Source organism: Hypomesus transpacificus, chromosome 4 (assembly GCF_021917145.1).
Source record: "Hypomesus transpacificus isolate Combined female chromosome 4, fHypTra1, whole genome shotgun sequence".
Lineage (NCBI taxonomy): Eukaryota > Metazoa > Chordata > Actinopteri > Osmeriformes > Osmeridae > Hypomesus > Hypomesus transpacificus.
This window is the reverse complement of record NC_061063.1, coordinates 11,254,480-11,272,935: the sequence shown is the minus strand read 5'-3', so window position 1 is coordinate 11,272,935 and position 18,456 is coordinate 11,254,480. Positions and strand designations below refer to the sequence as shown.

Below are 18,456 nucleotides of genomic sequence, written 5' to 3'. Positions count from 1 at the left end.
GATGACATTATTTGTTCATCGATAAAACTAATGCGTGTTCTGTTGCGTAGTGTGAGTCTTGAAGGAATGCAATGGATTTCGCTATGTGGCAGCAAGTAAACATTTTACCAAAACGCCACATGCCTACTCAGTTACCGGCGAGTTTCCATGTATTTCAAAAGTAAACATGAAGAGGTCAAGGCGAAGTGTAGCGTGAGACCATATTGACTAAAAAATTACTTTGTTCACTGCCAACACTGCAAAGCTGAGTATAAATACAACTCCTCCACGACTCAAATGATGTACCACTTGAAGAACGTAAGTCTGACCCTGGTTAGTGGCGGTGCATCCTGCTCTCGGTGCTAGCACGGAGGAGCTGCGATGCACAACGAGCAGAGAAAATTACCCAACGGATCTGCAAGTCCATCGAGATGGATATGCTACCCTTAAGTAGGCTATTGTTGAGGGCGAAGGTTTTTATGAAGCTTTGTTAGCCTTAAAAAAGCCTTAAATTAGCCTGAAAAAAACCGAGGGTCAGTTGTGTTTGAGCACAGGCTTCTAGCTGCTTCTAGGAGTTACAGAAATAGTTGTTTTTCTTGTAATAGCTACAGATCTCAATGCGGAAACTTAAAATAGTGAATTTTAATATACATTTTTTAATGAATAATCGAAAATCGATCGTTAATTCTCCCGACGATCGATTAAGACAATTTAGTCGAATGCCCATCCCTAGTTATGAGTAAAGTACAATAAAGAGAGTTGTTTATTCTGGAGAGGACTTGATCAGTGACTTTAGGAATAGTCTCCCAGCTGACTGTCTATTGAGTGATACCATACAGTGTGATACCAAACAGAATGATACCATCCAGCGATACCTCACCGTTCTGCTGCAGGCCTCTCTAACTACAGAAGGAGGGGGAGAGTGCTGAGGGCCATTTCCCAGCCCCACAACACAGAAATACTGCTACTGATTTAAAAAAAACACCACCCTCTAGAAAAACACCAACAAAAAATCAAGACAGGTATCACCAGACAGCTATTTTTTTACAGGTCAGACAGAACACTTTGGGGGTTGTCCATTTTTGGTTGAAAACAACCAAAACGTCAGTGCCTGCACCTGGACACTAAACCCTCCCCATCTCTAGTCTTCGCCTCAGTCTTTGCCGGATTCAAAGGCACACCAGAGGGAAAGTTATATCCTGTTTGACGGTGATCACTGATCATCTGTTTGGTTCTATTGTTGGCGGTATGACAAGACTGATTGGTAAGAGGTGAGTCACTGAAGAACAGTTGCTATCTCTACCTCAATGTTTTATAATTGGATTTATTGCAGACAAACAGGAATGATGAAAATTCCCGGGACACACACCCACAGTCCGCTCATACCAGTGTTGTAGTAAAAAACACCGAAACCAAAACCAAGTCATGACCAAGCCCAGAGTGTATCGAGACCGAGACAAGACCAAGACTTTGAGGGGTCGAGACTGAGTCAAGACCAAGACCAAGGCAGGTCAAGATCGGGTCAAGACCAAGACAGGGCGAGACCGGTTCAAGACCAGACCATTCAAAATACACAAGCAGTAGGGTTTGATTAAGTAATAGGTTAGATTTGATCTGTAACAGTGTTTGAACAAAAAAAATTGCACTCTTTAAGTAGTGCCGTGTGCTTATGGCCAGGCAAAACAGCAATTTTTTTCTTATTTTTCTTAGCATTACTCGGTCTCTCCTTTCACATCTCTCTCTCACCCAAGTGAAGGAGTGTGTTACAGCGGCGCTTAACTTAACATTATGAAATAGGCAGAGGTATGCAGCTGACATGATGTAACATAACTTTATATTCATCATTAACTACATAGCTTTATGTGGCCTGGCTCGTTATCACAAACAAAATCTAGCAAGCAACTGAAACTAACGCCCTGAAACATACAGTAGGATATGTTACATAGCTAAATCTCTATAATTGGGGAGGATATTTCTGAAGAGTTTTGGTACAGAGGGCGAGGCACATTGCAAACGTTAGCTAGCTTTGCTAGCGTCACTTGCCTAGCTTACCTTTTTTAATGTTTTCTTTCTAAATGCCGGGTAAAAGTTTGATGTAGGCCAAACGCCAGCCGTCTCAGTGAGCGTCTCTGCAGAATTTCCATAAACTGTGTGGTTTCTTTTTTTTGGACGTCATTGTAAACTCTTTGTGGTTCAGGTAACCAAATCGAATTCTAGCTGATTTGGCCTAGAGTTTCGCACAAACTGTTTCGCCGAACTTCCTCATTCACTGTTGTGGTGGGAGTAGGGGTGATGGGTAATTAGAAATGAGTTACGTTATTGGTTGCATTTGAAGCTTGACGTTGTACATCCAATAACAGTAATGATATTAATAAATAAATTAAACAATGCACAGGCAATTTAGTGATATTCCCGCAGTTGTAGTCTCGAAAAAAAATCCAGAGACCGAGACAAGACGGAGTAAAAATGCGGTCGATTCCGAGACAAGGCCAAGACCTTAAATAGGTGACCGGAGTCGAGTACTTCAACACTGGCTCAGATAGAAACCTGACATCATTATTTTCCTGAAACATTGAAATAATGTAACTTTGCCTATTTGGACTGCCTCACAAAGTGAAACCTTTAGAGTGAACTAGAAAAGAACTAGAAAACCAACCACCCTATTCATTACTCCTGCTAAGGTGAGACAAATCCATTAGATTACCTATGGAATACTGGTTAACGTATGACATACAAACCTTCATTGATAAAACAAAGCATTAAGAATCAGTTGTTCGATTTACATGCAGTATGATTCAGACTGTGGTCCACTGTTGTGAGAAGCCTTGGGCACACTTCCCTGTCATCAAGTTCCTCTGAACCAGCTTGTCTGGTTCGGTCACATTAAAATCATCAGGAGAGAAAGAGTGTGTCAGAGACAGAGATAGTTAGATACAGTGATACGAGGGGGGATGGGTCATTTTTGTGCTTTTTAATTTTTTACCTAGACACTCCAGAGTCATGTGACACCAAACCCTCCAAGGGCACAATAACTCAGAAATCGTTCAGCAGAAACTCTGAGAGCACTGCATCACCACCCCGACACCTGCCTGGGAGTTCTGTCATCTCCACCTTGCTCCTCCTGGTCCCCACCCTCACTCCCACCCTCACCCAACAGACTCCCACCCTCTCACCCACTCTCACCCTCAACCATACACCCACCCTCTCTCCCACCCTCATCCCCATCCCCACACCCACCCTCAAGCCCCACTCCCACTCTCCCTCCCATCCTCACCCCCACCCTCGCTCTCACCCTCACCCCCGCCCAAAGCTAAGATGGAGCAGGGAGACAGGCACAGGACAAAACCCAGGCTGAAACAGGAGAGCAAGTGAACTCCTCAGGAATGAGGCCTATTGTCTCTGAGGCCTGAGGGGAAGGCCCCCCACACCTTGAGGGTGAGGGGGGGGTGTTCACCTGAGACCACACTGCTCCTTAAACCCTACACATAATCCAACTACACATCCATTCTCCTTCCCACGGAAAAATCACCTTCACAGATCTCTCCCTCCTGGTGATGGGGAGCTGAAGCTGCTGAAGTTTTCATCACAAGACAAACTATGAACTAAGAACTGAAGAACTAGGCAATGTGTACATGTGTTTGTTTAAGCTGTTTATTAAGTCCAACAACAAGGTTTTTGTGAGGCCTCCAGCTGATTACAAATGATTTGCTGCTTACGTCAGATGTGGGTTTCAGTTTCCCCTCACAGACAGTGGTTTACTGTAAACATGACAGATGATGTTTGTGTTTGTATGAGTGTATGGGGGAATACAACGATAATATCTCCTCTGGTATAAATATGTTCACTTCTCTCACAACCAGACAATGAATTCAATGACAATGTACTCTTTTACTGAAACCTGTTGGGAGTCGTAACAACCTTTTGATGTGGCAAATGAGCGTGACTAAGTTGTTGTTGACCTTTTTCGGTATGACGTACAGCAACGCACCCAGGAAAACCCCTCTGTCACTTGACTTTAAAATTGGGGCCAGGAAGGTGGCTGAGGCTGGAACTGAGGCTGGAACCGAGGCAAAGACTGAGGCTGGGACTGAGACGATCTGAGGCTGGAACTGGAGCATGCATAGTTGTTTCTTCATTCATACATAATCAGTGTCACTCATGATCCCTCAGGCAGTGTCTGTCTAGAGATCCTGTCTGCTGTCGTAACGGCAGGTGTCCACGGGCTGAATCATACTGGATCTGATGTTGAACAAGTAGATGTACTCCATGTCCTGGATCTGGCTAAACACGATGATCAACTCCTGGAGCTGTAGGTGGCTAGGCATGTTCCATGTTGACCCTGCATCTTCACTTTACACACTATCCTGCTTGTCATTAGAAGGTCTTTTTATTTATTTTTTACAAACACAAGAAACGAGTTAAGTCTCACTCACACACAGCAAATAGAACAAGAGGCTTAAGAGAAAATCCTTTTATATTTATTCAGTATAATTTTACAGAACATTGTCATATTCACATCTCATCCATCAGGTAGAGCCGTAGGTGGGGACAGAGCCCTATAGTGCAGCTCCCTTCCCCTACACCCTGCATCATCACCAGCCAATTACAGCATAGGAGAGAGCCTGCCACCTAATCAGATGACAGGAGAGAGCCAGCTAGCCAATTAAAGATGGTCAACCAGCCAGTTGGACGACAGGAAATAGCCAATTGAAGCTCGGGAGAGACTAAACCAGCAAATCAGTGCCTGCCACAATCCAACAGGTCCCGGCTCTGGACCAGAGAAATTAAATCACTGCAAAATCTATTCCCAAACAGGGGAAAACAACTCACATCCGAGCCTAAAATAAAGTAAATACTATACAATCGTACAAACATTACATATTAGAAAACTATACACGCTTTAATGTGCTTGACAGAACTGTGCATCATAAATAATTTCCATCTCGGGGGAATATAAAGATTCTTCATCCAGGGCAGATCACTGCTGCACATCTACATTTTTGTGTGTGTGTATCAGGCTAAGGAGAACCAATGGTCGAGACAGGCTTGAGAAGGGGGCTCCCAAGAGCCAATCAGGGGGCTGGAATACTGGTGTCAAGCCCCCCCCCCCCCCCCCCCATCTCTGTTATGCATCCTTCCATCCCATACACATATTACTGTCACCTATCCAACCATCTTCGATTCGTAATTTAATCTAGGAAGGGTGGATAGATGGGAGTCTGTATGGAAGTATCTGAGACATTACTGCATCAGATCAAGTGACAAGGTAGAACCTGGGAGACAACCACACATCACCACCTGGGCACACCTTCCCCAACACCAGCCATGTCGCATACACTATAACATTTCATTTCTTACGTGTATATATAATATACAGAACACTCCCATTTCAGTTGTACATTGCCGGCGAATGTAACCCCCCTCCCTACTACCACCACCCCCCCCCCCCCCCCCCACACACACACACCCAACGAACAACAAGGCAGGACAATAAGGTCATGATCTACAAGGTCATGATGAGATGAGAAGAATATACCTATACATCCACTGAGCGCTTCTTTTCAGTTCTAGTGTCGCACCCCAGTAGCCCTTGGACGGGGCTCTGTTCCCGTTCTAAGACTGTGCAACCTCCTCTAAGGGGGGGGGGGGGGGGGGGGAGGGGGGCATGAGCAGTAGCACCAGTCTATCCACACTGTACGGCCATCCCACTTTCCAATGCAACTTCCCACTCCACTGCCATTTCGACCGAGGTTTTGACACGCTGCTCCCTCAATCCATCTGTCCCTCTCGTTGTCTTTCTGTCTGACGAGAAACTTTTCTAAAGGATCAACACAAAACCCCAGGCCGCGACAAGTGTCTCACCCCGGGGGAACTCAAGTGGAGACATTGTAGCGCAATGCCAGATATGGAAACATCTACTGAGTGGCTGAACACAGCTAAGCACATCGAAGCCAGCCTGAAACTCTGGGCCGCAGTCACACTGTCCAACTGTGCCAATCCATATCAGTCAACACTTCTGAACGCATTCTCCAAGGGCAGCCATTCACTGACAAGAGTTTGTTTCTTATTTGTTTGCAGTTTCCTGTAGAGAATATTTTCAGTGAGAGTGATTTTTCACCTTATGGGCACAGATGCGATATTCCGATAGGAGCGTCCCTTGGTAATATCTGATCAAAGCATCGCGAGGTCTCAAAGCCATTTAGCGGCAGGTTAATCATGAGATGTGTACACTTCCTGTATGTTTTCTGAATGACCTGTGTGGGCGTGGCCTTTAAGCTGCTCCAGTGCCTCAAGTCCTCAGAGACAGGAAGGAGTAAGTAGACCATCAGCACTCTACTGAACTCATGTTTATATATGATGCTGTTGTTGTTGTTTATCGGAAAGCCTGAAGAGGTAGTTTCACATTTAAAATGGGATATGGAGGGTGATCCAAGTCAATTTGTTAGATAAATGATAATCCTCAGTTTATAATAATAATAATACAACAAACAACAACATAATACATGAGATTAAGGAGAAAGCAAAACAACCACTTCCATGTGTGTCCACTAGGGTACGCCACACTCCACACAGATGCTCTACAGGTTGAGGAGTTTTCAGCCAAGGGCACTGATCCAAGCCCTTCCCAGTCTCTCTCTTTCTCCCTCTCCCTCTTTGTTTTCTCCCTCGCTACCAGTCTCTCCCTCTGGGAGGGGTGGGGGTAGGGGGCAGGCCTTGGGAAAGGAGGGCTGGGGAGAAGCCACGAGGGCAAGTTCAATGAGAGGGGGAGATGGGGAGCGAGGCGGGGGTCGTCAGTTCTATCCAGCAGGGTTAGGGTCAGGAGAGATCGAGCCCATGTGTTAGGGTCAGGAGGGTTGCGAGGAGGGGTGGGGGGTTAGGGTCCGAGGATATGGGAGGGATAGGGGAGTTGGGGTAGGAGAGGTGAGGGACGGGGGTTAGGGTAGAATGTGTGTGGTGAGGGGAGGGTAAGGGTTAGAGCTGGAAGCCCTCCATGGGCCCCTCTTGCTGCTGGAAGAGGAACTGGGCTTGGTTCTGGTCCACCTGGGGGGCCAGGCTGGCATCCTCCTCCTCCACCCCAAAGTAGTGCTCGATCAGGTCGAAGGCCTTCTGGTAGATCTCCTGGTTCTCGTGGCTCTGCAGGAACTCTATCTTATCCAGGCCTGGAGGGAGGGTGAATGGTGGAAAGCCACGCACAGTTAGATACCTACTGCACAGCTACAGATCAACTCTTTTACAAACACATAGACTGCCCTCTAGAGGCAAAGATGGAGCTGAACGTTTCTGAGTCAAAGTGTATGAGATTGTTTGTGTGTGTGTGTGTGTTTATATGAGTGAGTGCTTGTGTGTTTGTGTGCATAAGACTGTGTGTGTGCGTGTCTCACCGTAGGCCTCCTCGATGAGGGCGCAGTAGGGGTTGATGCCGGAGCCGTTCTGCTTGGCCTCCTGCTCGCCCAGCCTCAGGATGTTCTCCAGGCCGTTCAGTGACACCTGCACAATCTTGGAGTCCATCACCGTCAGCAGGTCACACATGGGCTTGATGGTGTTCAGGGACACCAGGTACCTGGGGGCGGACACGGAGGGAAGAGGAGGGGGGACAGTAACATTTACAGCACGAGGATATCAAGAAACACCAAAAAATGACAGCTGTGGTCCCCCTGCTGGCTGTCTGCGGAACAGCAGTATACCAGGAGGTCTGCAGAGCAGCGTCTGGGCCAAGAGAATCTAAGCTGCTCGTGTTGTACCTGATCTGGTCGGGCGTGCCTCCGGACGTGGCGTTGGTGATGGCCCACGCCGCCTCCTTCCTGGTCCTAAACTCTGCCTTCTGCAGGATCTCGATCAGGACCGGGAAGATGTTGGCATCGATCACCGTCTGTTGGACAAAGACAAAGGTAATGGTGAAGTCACACACACAGGTAATGGTGAGGTCAAACACACAGGCAATGGTGAGGTCACACACACAGGTAATGGTGAAGTCACACACACAGGTAATGGTGAGGTCACACACACAGGTAATGGTGAAGTCACACACACAGGTAATGGTGAGGTCACACACACAGGTAAGGGTGAACTCACACACACAGGTAATGGTGAGGTCACACACACAGGTAATGGTGAAGTCACACACACACAGGTAATGGTGAAGTCACACACACAGGTAATGGTGAGGTCACACACACAGGTAATAGTGAGGTCACACACACAGGTAATGGTGAGGTCACACACACACACACACACACACAGGTAATGGTGAGATCACACACACATACAGGTAATGGTGAAGTCACACACACAGGTAATGGTGAGGTCACACACACAGGTAATGGTGAAGTCACACACACAGGTAATGGTGAGGTCACACACACAGGTAATGGTGAAGTCACACACACACAGGTAATGGTGAAGTCACACACACACAGGTAATGGTGAAGTCACACACACAGGTAATGGTGAGGTCACACACACAGGTAATAGTGAGGTCACACACACAGGTAATGGTGAGGTCACACACACACACACACAGGTAATGGTGAGATCACACACACATACAGGTAATGGTGAAGTCACACACACAGGTAATGGTGAGGTCACACACACAGGTAATGGTGAAGTCACACACACAGCAGTACCTGGATCTGGGCTCGGTTCCCTGCAGTGATATTGGACACGGTCCAGCACGCCTCCTTCTTGATGGACTCCTTAGGACTGCTGAGGAGGTGTAGCAGACAGGGCAGCGCCGAGCAGTTCAGGATCACCTGACACACACACACACAGACAGAGGTTTACACATGCAGCCATGGCAGGAAGGTGGATTGAGAAGGGGGGGGGGGGGGGTTAGAGGATCTATCCTACCTGGGTCTGGATGTCATCTCCAGTCACTATGTTGCCCACGGCACGCAGAGCAGGTGAGACCACTTTATAGTCACTGTGCCTGTGTAACAAACACACACACACACACACATTCGAATGTACTGAGCCCCATGTCTTGGTTATGTATGTCAGTGGCGTCAGCAGGGTGAGTTCCATGACAGGCATGTGTGTGTTTGCAGTGAGGGTGCATGCATGCCACACGAGGTCCGTGTGTGCTTGTTAAAATGTTTGGGATGTCCACGTCTGAGTGCGTTTGTTTTGAGGCCGCTGCGCGTGCCTGCCTGCCTGCCGCCCGCGCCTCTTACATGAGCAGCTCCACCAGCCTGCGACAGACGCCAGAGTCGATGACGGTCTGGATCTTGTCGTTGGGGCCGTCGGACAGATAGGAGAGGGCCCAGCAGGCATCGGCCAGCACGTCTGGATCACTGCTGAACAGCAGTCTGGACAGGACGGTCAGGCAGGGGGAAACCTGGGGGGGGGTGGAGAGGGAGAAAACAGAGGATGTAAACAGAGGGGTGGGGATGGCCGCCGGTGAGCGGACGGGGGGATGGGTTGGTGGGGGTCCTGGGGTCCCGGCTGGACCGACCTTAGAGAAGTCTGGGGGCGGGTTCTTCCCTCTGCACAGGTTGGACAGCGCCCACACGGCGTTCCGAGTTGTCGTGAGGCGATTGGATTTGGCAAGTAGTCTGTGGGGGTGGGAGGGGGTGAGGGAAGGGGGCAGTATGATTATTCCTCACGAGTGCAAACACAAATCCGACTGACAGACAATGTATTTTGGTATCCGTTTAACTAAGCTCATGCCCTGACACTGTTAATACCCACTGTTGTAGAGATGGCAGGATGCCACAGTTGAGCACGTAGTCTCTGCACTCGGCGTTATCCCCCGCAATGTTCCCCAGAGCCCACACAGCCTGTCAAGAACACACACACAGCTCAGCCAGAGCAGGACTGGGGTGATGGTTGGGTTCAGGGTGGGGTGTTTGGCGTCGTGGAGAGGCCCTTAGTGACGTGCTGCTCACCTGCTCCTGGACGTCCTCATAGTCGGAGTTGAGGAGCTCGATGAAGATGGGCACCGCCCCTGTCTCGATCACCACCTTGGTGTGCAGGAAGGTGCCGGAAGCGATGTTGGTCAGGGCCCATGCTGCCTCAAACTGGGACAGACACACACATACACATATGAGTAAAGGGCTTCGTAGATGACTGATAGACAGAATGGTTAACACAGTCACTTGAGTGGTTGCAAAGTTTCCATCTAAATAATTATAAATAATATAATTTTCCCTAATACAAAGTTTCCCTCTTAATAGTAATAATAAGTCCATGAATCTAATCAATACCTTATTCAAAGCCATCTGAGATGTATCTGAGGCTGACTCCACTGTGCAGTTCTACCAGCTGTATGTTCTCGTGTTCTACCAGCTCTATGTTCTCATTTTCTACCAGCGAATGTTCTCGTGTTCTACCAACTCTATGTTCCCATGTTCTACCAGCTCTATGTTCTCATGTTCTACCAGCTCTATGTTATCCCAGCTGTATGTTGTGTTCTACCAGCGAATGTTCTTGTGTTTTACCAGCTGTATGTTCTCATGTTCTACCAGCTCTATGTTCTCATGTTCTACCAGCTGTATGTTGTGTTCTACCAGCTGTATGTTCTCATGTTCTACCAGCTGTATGTTCTCGTGTTTTACCAGCGAATGTTCTCGTGTTCTACCAGCTCTATGTTCTCATGTTCTACCAGCTCTATGTTCTCATGTTCTACTAGCTGTATGTTCTCATGTTCTACCAGCTGTATGTTCTCATGTTCTACCAGCTGTATGTTCTCATGTTCTACCAGCTCTATGTTCTCATGTTCTACCAGCTGTATGTTCTCATGTTCTACCAGCTGTATATTCTCATGTTCTACCAGCTGTATGTTCTCATGTTCTACCAGCTGTAAGTTCTCATGTTCTACCAGCTGTATGTTCTCATGTTCTACCAGCTCTATGTTCTCATGTTCTACCAGCTGTATGTTCTCATGTTCTACTAGCTGTATCCTATCAGGAGGCAGATGGCTGAGCGGTGAGGGAGTCGGGCTAGTAATCGGAAGGTTGCCGGATCGATTCCCCGCCCCGCCAAATGACGTTGTGTCCTTGGGCAAGGCACTTCACCCTACTTGCCTCGGGGGGAATGTCCCTGTACTTACTGTAAGTCGCTCTGGATAAGAGCGTCTGCTAAATGACTAAATGTAAATGTATCACCTGCAGGGTGCAGTTCTCACTCCTCTTCAGAAACTCCACAAACTTGGTGACCACACCAGGTGTGGCTATGACCTCATCAATGGGAGGGTTGGGCTCTGGACAGAGGCAGGAGCGTGATTAGTCAACCAATTCATTAATCAAGGCATTCAGCAGTCAGTGAGTAAGGGTCATTAGTAAGCTTACAGAAGCATACCTTTGGACAGTAGTTTCCTAAATTTCTGCGTTGCGACAAGCTGTTGATCTGGATCCTCTGAGAACATCATCTGAATCATGTCTGGTGTGATCACACCCTCCTGTGAAAACACCAAACACACAACTGAATGAGATGACACAATGACAATGCGCACACACCAATTAGGGGCTGAGAGTGAGACCGGTATGAGCTGAGAGTGAGACAGGTAGGGGTTTAGAGACCGGTAGGGGCTGAGAGTAAGACCGGTGTGGGCTGAGAGTGAGACAGGTAGGGGTTTAGAGACCGGTAGGGGCTGAGAGTGAGAGTTATAGGGGCTGACAGTGATACAGGTATAGGCTCAGACTTACACCTGAGACTGGTACAGTTGAGCTGACATCTGGATCCTGGATGGGACATTCCAACATCGACTCCTCACCCGCAGGCACACACACATTCCTCCTTTTAAATAACTGTGGGGAAAAAACAAAAGACTGTGATTAAACCTGCTGCAAACCCAGGGTTACATCCCTCATTGGGTCACTTATACTGCTCAATGTTCTTCTTAAGTGAATGTCCAATTTTGGGTTAGTATAGCTATATGAGGATAGCACAGGACACTAGTTTGTTTATTTAGAACTCTACACTAGTGTGTGGACATACAGCACCTGCTCCTCTCGCTTCTGTTTGCGGAGCTGAATGCCCTCTTCCTCCCTTCTTCGGCGCATCTCCTGCGGGTTAAGGGCTTTGTTCTTGTAGCTTTTCATCCTACAGTTATCCTTCCCTGGGCTCGCCATGGCGTCTAAGAGAAAAGACAGCAAGTTATAACCAAGACCACCGTGAGATGAGAGAAGAAACGTACAATCGTTTTAGTTACAGAGACAGCTGTCAACACTGTGAAAACCGGTCAGACCCCCTGAGCTGGCTCATAGATATTACCAGCGGTTAGCATCTATTAGCTAGCTAGCTAGGGCCTAGTATAGCTTGGTGGGAGCTTGCGTAGCTAGAGCCATCTAGTAGCTTACGACGTAGCAAGCTAGCCTACATAACTTAGCCAGCTTGTGCTAGTTAGCTAGCTAACGACGTTTAGACTAATCACGCCTGCAAAGACCGGTTGTTTGATGTATAAACACAAATCTGTATAGAACCGATATATAAAATAACATTACGATAGGTAATCCAGCAACGTTAACATCAAGCAAATTTATCAATATCATAAAGATATTTTTTCTGATAAGCTATCCAGTTAGCCTAGGTAACCCTTTTCAACACAACACACCCCTGTGCATTGCCCTGTCCGGCTTTTTCATGCCAAGCAAGCAATCACAACATGCAGTCAAATGACCTGTTGTGTAGGAGTAGCAACAAGTATGTACACTGTGCAGATCACATCACTCTTACCCATTTAAGATGACAAATCTCAGGGAAATGTATATGTTTAGAAATTCTTCTTTGACACAAGCTCCCCCTGTACTACAGCTGAGAGCAATATGGCGCCCTGTGTCGGTCGCTTATTTCCCAGTAACCCCCTCAACAACCACTGACGTCAAATCCGTCAGCTGGCAACTGTCTCCAAAAGAACGCTCGTCTGCGATTACCGGGTAATCTTGCAAGGCACCAGGATTCAGTGTATATCAAATTATATAATTATCTACTTATCACATTGACAGTATTGTATGCAAATATACGTATAATTTATAATTCCGTCAAGGCAGTTAGAATAAGAATGTAATCATTTTGTTAAATTATCTTTAAAGCGATAACCCGTCTGTGACTGGAGGACTTTGTCCATGTCAGTTACAACAAAACGAGTAAACCCACTAAAAAGGCATGTAGCTGTCTGAGCTCGTTTGTTGTCTGTGAATGAAAAGTGAAAGGCATTGCTTATATCAAACGTTGTAAAGTACTGCCAAAGGAACAGGCAACGGGCACGTAGGGCCTACATGGTTTAACATTCGTTGTATGCTTCGACGCAGTTCCGTCTTCAGTGTGTTCCCAGAGGAGAAATGTTGGTGTGTGAAATTTGTGGCCAGCAGGTTATCTTGGACGAGGACATGAGAACCCATCTCCTGCTCACACACACAGAGAACAAGATAACCTGTCCTTTCTGTTGCCTCTCCGGCGTCTCTTATGATGAACTCAACTTCCACATAAGCACGGCGCATCCTGAGAGTCAAGACCAAGGACCTGCTGATGCAGCAGGAACAGCTCACATACTCGGCAGCGGGTCCAACTACTGTACCACAAAAACGGTCCGTCAAGCCAAGGGTCAGTCTGAGCGTTGTGAAGGGGCTACAGCAGCGAAAGCTAGCATATGTGACACCACCATCGAGCATACATCCACGTCTCTAGGAACTACCCCTGCTAACAGGGGCACTGCTCCTGTTGTGGGAACGGGACCCACGCCAGAAGTCTCTCCAGGAATGGCTTCAAACCACACTCCATGCAGTCTGATGAGACAACCCCTAACCAAGATTCCTAATCCCCAAGCCAAGAATCCTATCCTGCTAGCTAAGACTCCTGACTGCAAGTGGTCAAGTCAGTGTGAGGTAGAAGGGGAAGGGGGTACCAGAGAAGAGCACAGCAAGGCAAAACAGAAGCGCCTCGCCTCTCCTAGCAAAGGTGGAGTGAACATATTGACGTTTGATAGGCCTAACTGGTAAATGGATACATGCTTTGGTCTGTGTCTTCCTGAAACGTATGAATTTGGGCCTGTTTGTATTGTGTTTTAGGCAAGCAGTTTCCATGTCCTATTTGTTCCCTGGTCTGCAGTGACTGCTCCATCCTACAGGAACATGTGGAGTTGCACCTGCAGGAACCAAATGCAGAAGGTGCTGTAACTGTCGACCAGCCCTGTAGAGTACAAGCACTCGACGGTTCAGCCTGTATAGCAGGCCTCATACCCTAGACATGCACTGGCCGTAGTCTGGGGGAGGATAACCTTAAGATAACTGTACTGTCTCTGCCTGCAGTGGTCCCCCAGGGAGTGGCGTCTTCATCATCATCACCAGACAAGGAGTCACCATCATCCAGTAACAGAGGTTCATCCTACTCTTCCTCTTTCACTGTCCTCCTCTTCTTTTTCTCTCCATCCCTTTCCTCCTGTCTGTTTGACTTGGCCAAACTTGCTCCTCAAGTATGTATACAGACCACCCACAGCCGCTGAATAGCTAGCTTTTTGTTGGCGTAGCTGGTAGTGGTCACGCTTGCGGAGTTGGGGGTGCCGAGTTCGAGTCCAGTGCCGGGTGGTTAGGACGTGCGTGCACTGCCGACGAAGCTTGCGTCAATCACGTGTGTTACACGTGCTGGTTTGGGCGTACAAGTAGAACATCCAAATTAGAATCGTTCTGTTGTCTCCATGCTTCCCTAGGGGAGGGCAAATGTATTCACGATGAACCTCTGTGTCTTTGGGCCCGCGTCCAGATGGAGGCCGACTGGAGTGTCCCCTGTGTTCTCTGGTGTGTGAGGACAGCTCCTCGCTACAGGAACATGTGGATCTGCACCTGGAGTTCAACGCTGACACAGCCATAGACACCTCTACAGGTACACACACCTTTACAGACACAGGTTAGTTATTAGGGGTGGGGGGGGAATTGATTCACATATGAATCGTGATTCAGTCTTCTAGCGATTCACATCGATTCACAAATCTCAAAAATCGTGAAATGATTTTTAATCGAATCATGACCCCAAGAATCGATTAGAATCGTGAGGTACCAAAAGATTCCCACCCCTATTAGTTATGGTTAAGGTTAATTGGATTTAGGGTAGAGTTAGTTCATGTTAGATCATGTTAAGGGTTAGTTAAGGTGTCCTTATGGTTGCAGACCTGAGGCTGGCCCGAAGGCTCCAGGAAGAGGAGGAGCAGAGGAGCCAGCAGCTGGCCAATCAGGAGGCAGACGACTTCAAAAAGCTGCAGGTTATTACTACTGATATTATAGTCCTGTAATACTGTCTACTATACCTATAGGTGTAGTTTTTTTCTGTGTACATATGTGTGTGTGGATGTGTGTAGGGGGGGGGGGAGGTTACCTATGGTCCAATAAGTAATTAGCATGTTCATACATTTTCTTCACTTTGAGGTTGGACTCTCCATAACCTCTGTGTGTGTGTGTGTGTGTGTGTGTGCATGTATGCATGTGTTTGTGTGTGTGTATGCAGAAGCAGTTTGGGCTGGACGGTGGTGGAGGTTACCGCAGGCAGATGGAGAAGACTCTGGAGAGAGCCGTGTCTCGGGGTCAGATGGTCCCCGCTGAATTCCACTCAAAGAAAGCACAGATGATGGAGTCTCTGTCCTCAGGACTCGATGACGGACGAACCCGAACACCGGGTCTGTGTGTGTGTGTGTGTATGGATGTCTGTGGACTGGTGTCAGAAGGAGTGATTAATCTGGGGGGAGGCAGGGTTAGATGAAAGTCAGTTGACCATTTCCAAAAAACATTGATTGCGCAAACATCACGGTGATCTGTTCTGGCTGAGTGTACTGAGAGTTCAAGCACACTAACAGTCCCTGAGGCCTGACTGTTGAGCACACGCTGTCCAATATTGTCCCACAAACACAAAATATTTCAGTTGAAAAAGATTTTGGAGAGAAACATGTGTTTGGAGGAAACTCATCCACGTTGATTATTTGTTTTACCATGTGTGTGATCTTACTCTACACGTGAATCCCAGGGAGACACATGGTCAGTTACTCTCCCCAGACCACAGAGGAAGTCAGGGATCATTTAAGGATGCCGTTTCATGACTTCCAGAACAACAACATTATTAGACATGTCAGCTATCCTCAGTGTAGCACAATGGGAGGGGAGGGATTAGTGCTTTGCCCATGGGCACAATGACACCAACGGCCACGTAAAGACCAGCAACACTCATCCAGCTAACCCAAGTGTCTTTTTACAGTGTTAATCGAGGGATTTGAACCTTTGTGTGTTTGTCTGTGTCAGGTCTGCTGGGGGCCTTGTACGAGTGGTACCAGAGGGAGGCCGGGGACTGCGTCCAGGTGTGGCTGTGTGCTGACACTGACCACTTCTGCTCCTCGGAAGGAGACAGGGGCTGGGGGTGTGGCTACAGAAACTTCCAGATGCTTCTGTCTTGTCTGAAAAGAGCAGAGCCTTATGCCACCCGTATCTCAGGTGCACACAAACACTCGTATATGCTCTCTCTCTCTCTCTCTCTCTCTCTCTCTCTCTCTCTCTCTCTCTCACTCACACTCACACTCACACACACACATATACACTATATTGCCAAAAGTATTCACTCAGCTATCCAAATCATTGAATTCAGGTGCACAAAGCAAGGGCCATTAAGACATGGATGAGCGAGTTTGGTTTGGAAGAACTTGACTGGCCTGACCTCAACCCGATAGAATACCTTTGGGATGAATTAGAGTGGAGACTGCGAGCCAGGCCTTCTAGTCCAACATCTGTCTGACCTCAAAAATGCACTTCTGGAAGAATGGTGAAATATTCCCACGAATGGTGAAATATTCCCACGAATGGTGAAATATTCACACTCCTAAACCTTGTGGAAAGCCTTCCTGAAAGTTGAAGCTGTTATAGCTGCAAAGGGTGGGCAGACATCATATTAAATCCTATGGTTTAAGAATGGGATGTCACTCACGTTCATATGCGTGTGAAGGCAGACAAGCGAACACTTTTGGCAATATAGTGTACGTATATATATATATACACACATCCTGTTTCTTACTAAGGTAAACAAACCCCTCCCTTCCTGCCATATTTCTTCCTCCTCGTCCGCTAGACGAGTCAATTCCCAGCATCCCTAGGGTGCAGCGTATGATCGAGGCGGCGTGGAGGGAGGGGCTAGACCCACAGGGGGCATCTCACTTCAACGAGCGTCTGCAGGGCACACGGGCCTGGATCGGAGCCACGGAGATCTACTCTCTGCTTACATCGCTGGGTGTCAGGTTAGAACCTCGTCCATCCTGAGAGTGGGGTTAGAAACGAGCCTATCCTGGGAGTCACCTGTCAGCCAGTCTACCTACTGTATTCCTCATGGATGCAACGCTCCTCAGTTGGCCATGTTCTCCGCTGTCTGTCCTGTTCTCACAGAGCTCGCATCATAGACTTCCACCAGCCTAGCGGCCCCGGGAACACACACCCCAGGCTGTTTGACTGGGTCAAGCAGTACTTCTCCAGCCCCACCAGCGGGGGTGCCAGGCTTCCCCCCCGGGTGGTGAAGACCCCCCAGCCCCCCATCTACCTGCAGCACCAAGGTAGGAGTCCCGCAATACAGAACAAACACCATGCTTCATAGGCAAGAAACGTAACCAAGACCACATTATAACAAACGTACTGTAAACGAGGATGTGCCAGAGGCCTTTGAGGATCTACTGCTATTCTGGAAGCCGAGCTGAACCCCGAATTCCACAGGTGTCTGTGTGCTCATGTGTGTTTGACATGTGTTCGTGTCTGTGTTTGTGTGTATGTGTCCAAAAGGCCACAGTCGTTCCATTGTGGGTCTGGAGCAGAGGAGGAACGGTACTCTGTGTGTCCTGCTACTGGACCCAAGCTGTTCCCCCAGCGACGTGAGGAAGCTGCTCACCAGAGATGCAGGCTCCGCCCTTACCGCAGTCAGACGCCTCAGGAAATTCCCTGGCAACCTGAAGCACCAGCAGTACCAGGTGGTGGCTGCAGAGGGGGTGCTTTCTACTGAGGAGCGGCAGGTGAGCTCAGCTGACATACCTGGTCTGACCAGATTAGCGAAGCTGAAAGCATAGAATATCTGATCGGCTAATGCATTACACTGGTGTGTTTCGTTTTTCAGACCCGCATCTTAAACTCCAGAACCTTGCGTGCAGAAAGGATACCTTGAAGCTGGTGTCTGTTCTAACTATGGGGATTTATTTTCATTCTATCTGTCTTTTAACATCAGTTGATTTTTATATTAAGAAATAAATTGTGTTTTTTAAATATTTATTTGTGAGTCAGTTTTTTTTTTTTGACGGGGAGGACTAGAAGTCCCGTCAGAGGCAATTCTAGGTTTCAAAACTATGGGTGCAAAGGGTAGTAAAACGCTCAAAATGATATTCGAATTAATCATTAGATTAATTTAATGCCAGTTAAGTTTATGAACCATGATAGAACATAGGCTACAACTCTGACATCACTTAAAAATGAGCAAGGCATATCCTGGTGTATTCTCTTATAGCTTTTCTGTTACTTTTGAGCTGTAAGAACT

The 18,456-nt window shown here is 47.6% G+C and overlaps 2 protein-coding genes across 4 annotated transcripts; one reads left to right on the top strand and one right to left on the bottom strand.

Annotated features, from left to right (window-relative positions):
- Positions 1-6,680: 6,680 nt before the first annotated feature.
- kpna5 (karyopherin alpha 5 (importin alpha 6)) lies at positions 6,681-12,776 on the bottom strand. The gene is made up of 14 exons (XM_047019497.1): positions 12,655-12,776; positions 11,922-12,055; positions 11,625-11,726; positions 11,278-11,377; positions 11,085-11,179; positions 9,867-9,998; positions 9,670-9,758; positions 9,434-9,533; positions 9,153-9,316; positions 8,830-8,908; positions 8,607-8,732; positions 7,722-7,849; positions 7,362-7,540; positions 6,681-7,139 (listed from the first exon to the last, which is right to left on the bottom strand). Exons 1-14 carry the CDS (start codon positions 12,656-12,658, stop codon positions 6,952-6,954), a joined length of 1,620 nt encoding a protein of 539 aa, XP_046875453.1. The 5' UTR covers positions 12,659-12,776; the 3' UTR covers positions 6,681-6,951.
- Positions 12,777-13,065: 289 nt separating this feature from the next.
- On the top strand, positions 13,066-18,192 carry LOC124467044 (zinc finger containing ubiquitin peptidase 1). Of its 3 annotated transcripts, none has more exons than XM_047019122.1 (11): positions 13,066-13,875; positions 13,986-14,084; positions 14,226-14,285; positions 14,677-14,820; positions 15,081-15,172; positions 15,415-15,583; positions 16,200-16,388; positions 17,017-17,182; positions 17,328-17,491; positions 17,715-17,941; positions 18,043-18,192. In XM_047019122.1, exons 1-11 carry the CDS (start codon positions 13,260-13,262, stop codon positions 18,088-18,090), a joined length of 1,974 nt encoding a protein of 657 aa, XP_046875078.1. In that variant the 5' UTR covers positions 13,066-13,259; the 3' UTR covers positions 18,091-18,192. The 3 variants fall into 3 exon arrangements, with proteins under 3 accessions (XP_046875078.1, XP_046875079.1, XP_046875077.1); XM_047019123.1 differs by having other exon boundaries at positions 14,226-14,294; positions 14,677-14,796; XM_047019121.1 differs by having other exon boundaries at positions 14,226-14,294.
- The last annotated feature ends 264 nt before the right edge of the window (positions 18,193-18,456 follow it).

Bases quoted from the DNA above. Each gene is read 5' to 3' on its own strand.
- kpna5 (XM_047019497.1), bottom strand. The intron at 8,909-9,152 runs GTAAGAGGCGCG...TTTGTTACACAG, and splicing joins AGGCTGGTGGAGCTGCTCAT to GCACAGTGACTATAAAGTGG. The intron at 7,850-8,606 runs GTACTGCTGTGT...TTTGTCCAACAG, and splicing joins GGAACCGAGCCCAGATCCAG to ACGGTGATCGATGCCAACAT.
- LOC124467044 (XM_047019121.1), top strand. From the start codon at position 13,260: ATGTTGGTGTGTGAAATTTGTGGCCAGCAGGTTATCTTGGACGAGGAC. The intron at 15,173-15,414 runs GTTATTACTACT...GTGTGTATGCAG, and splicing joins ACGACTTCAAAAAGCTGCAG to AAGCAGTTTGGGCTGGACGG. The intron at 17,492-17,714 runs GTAGGAGTCCCG...TGTGTCCAAAAG, and splicing joins CATCTACCTGCAGCACCAAG to GCCACAGTCGTTCCATTGTG.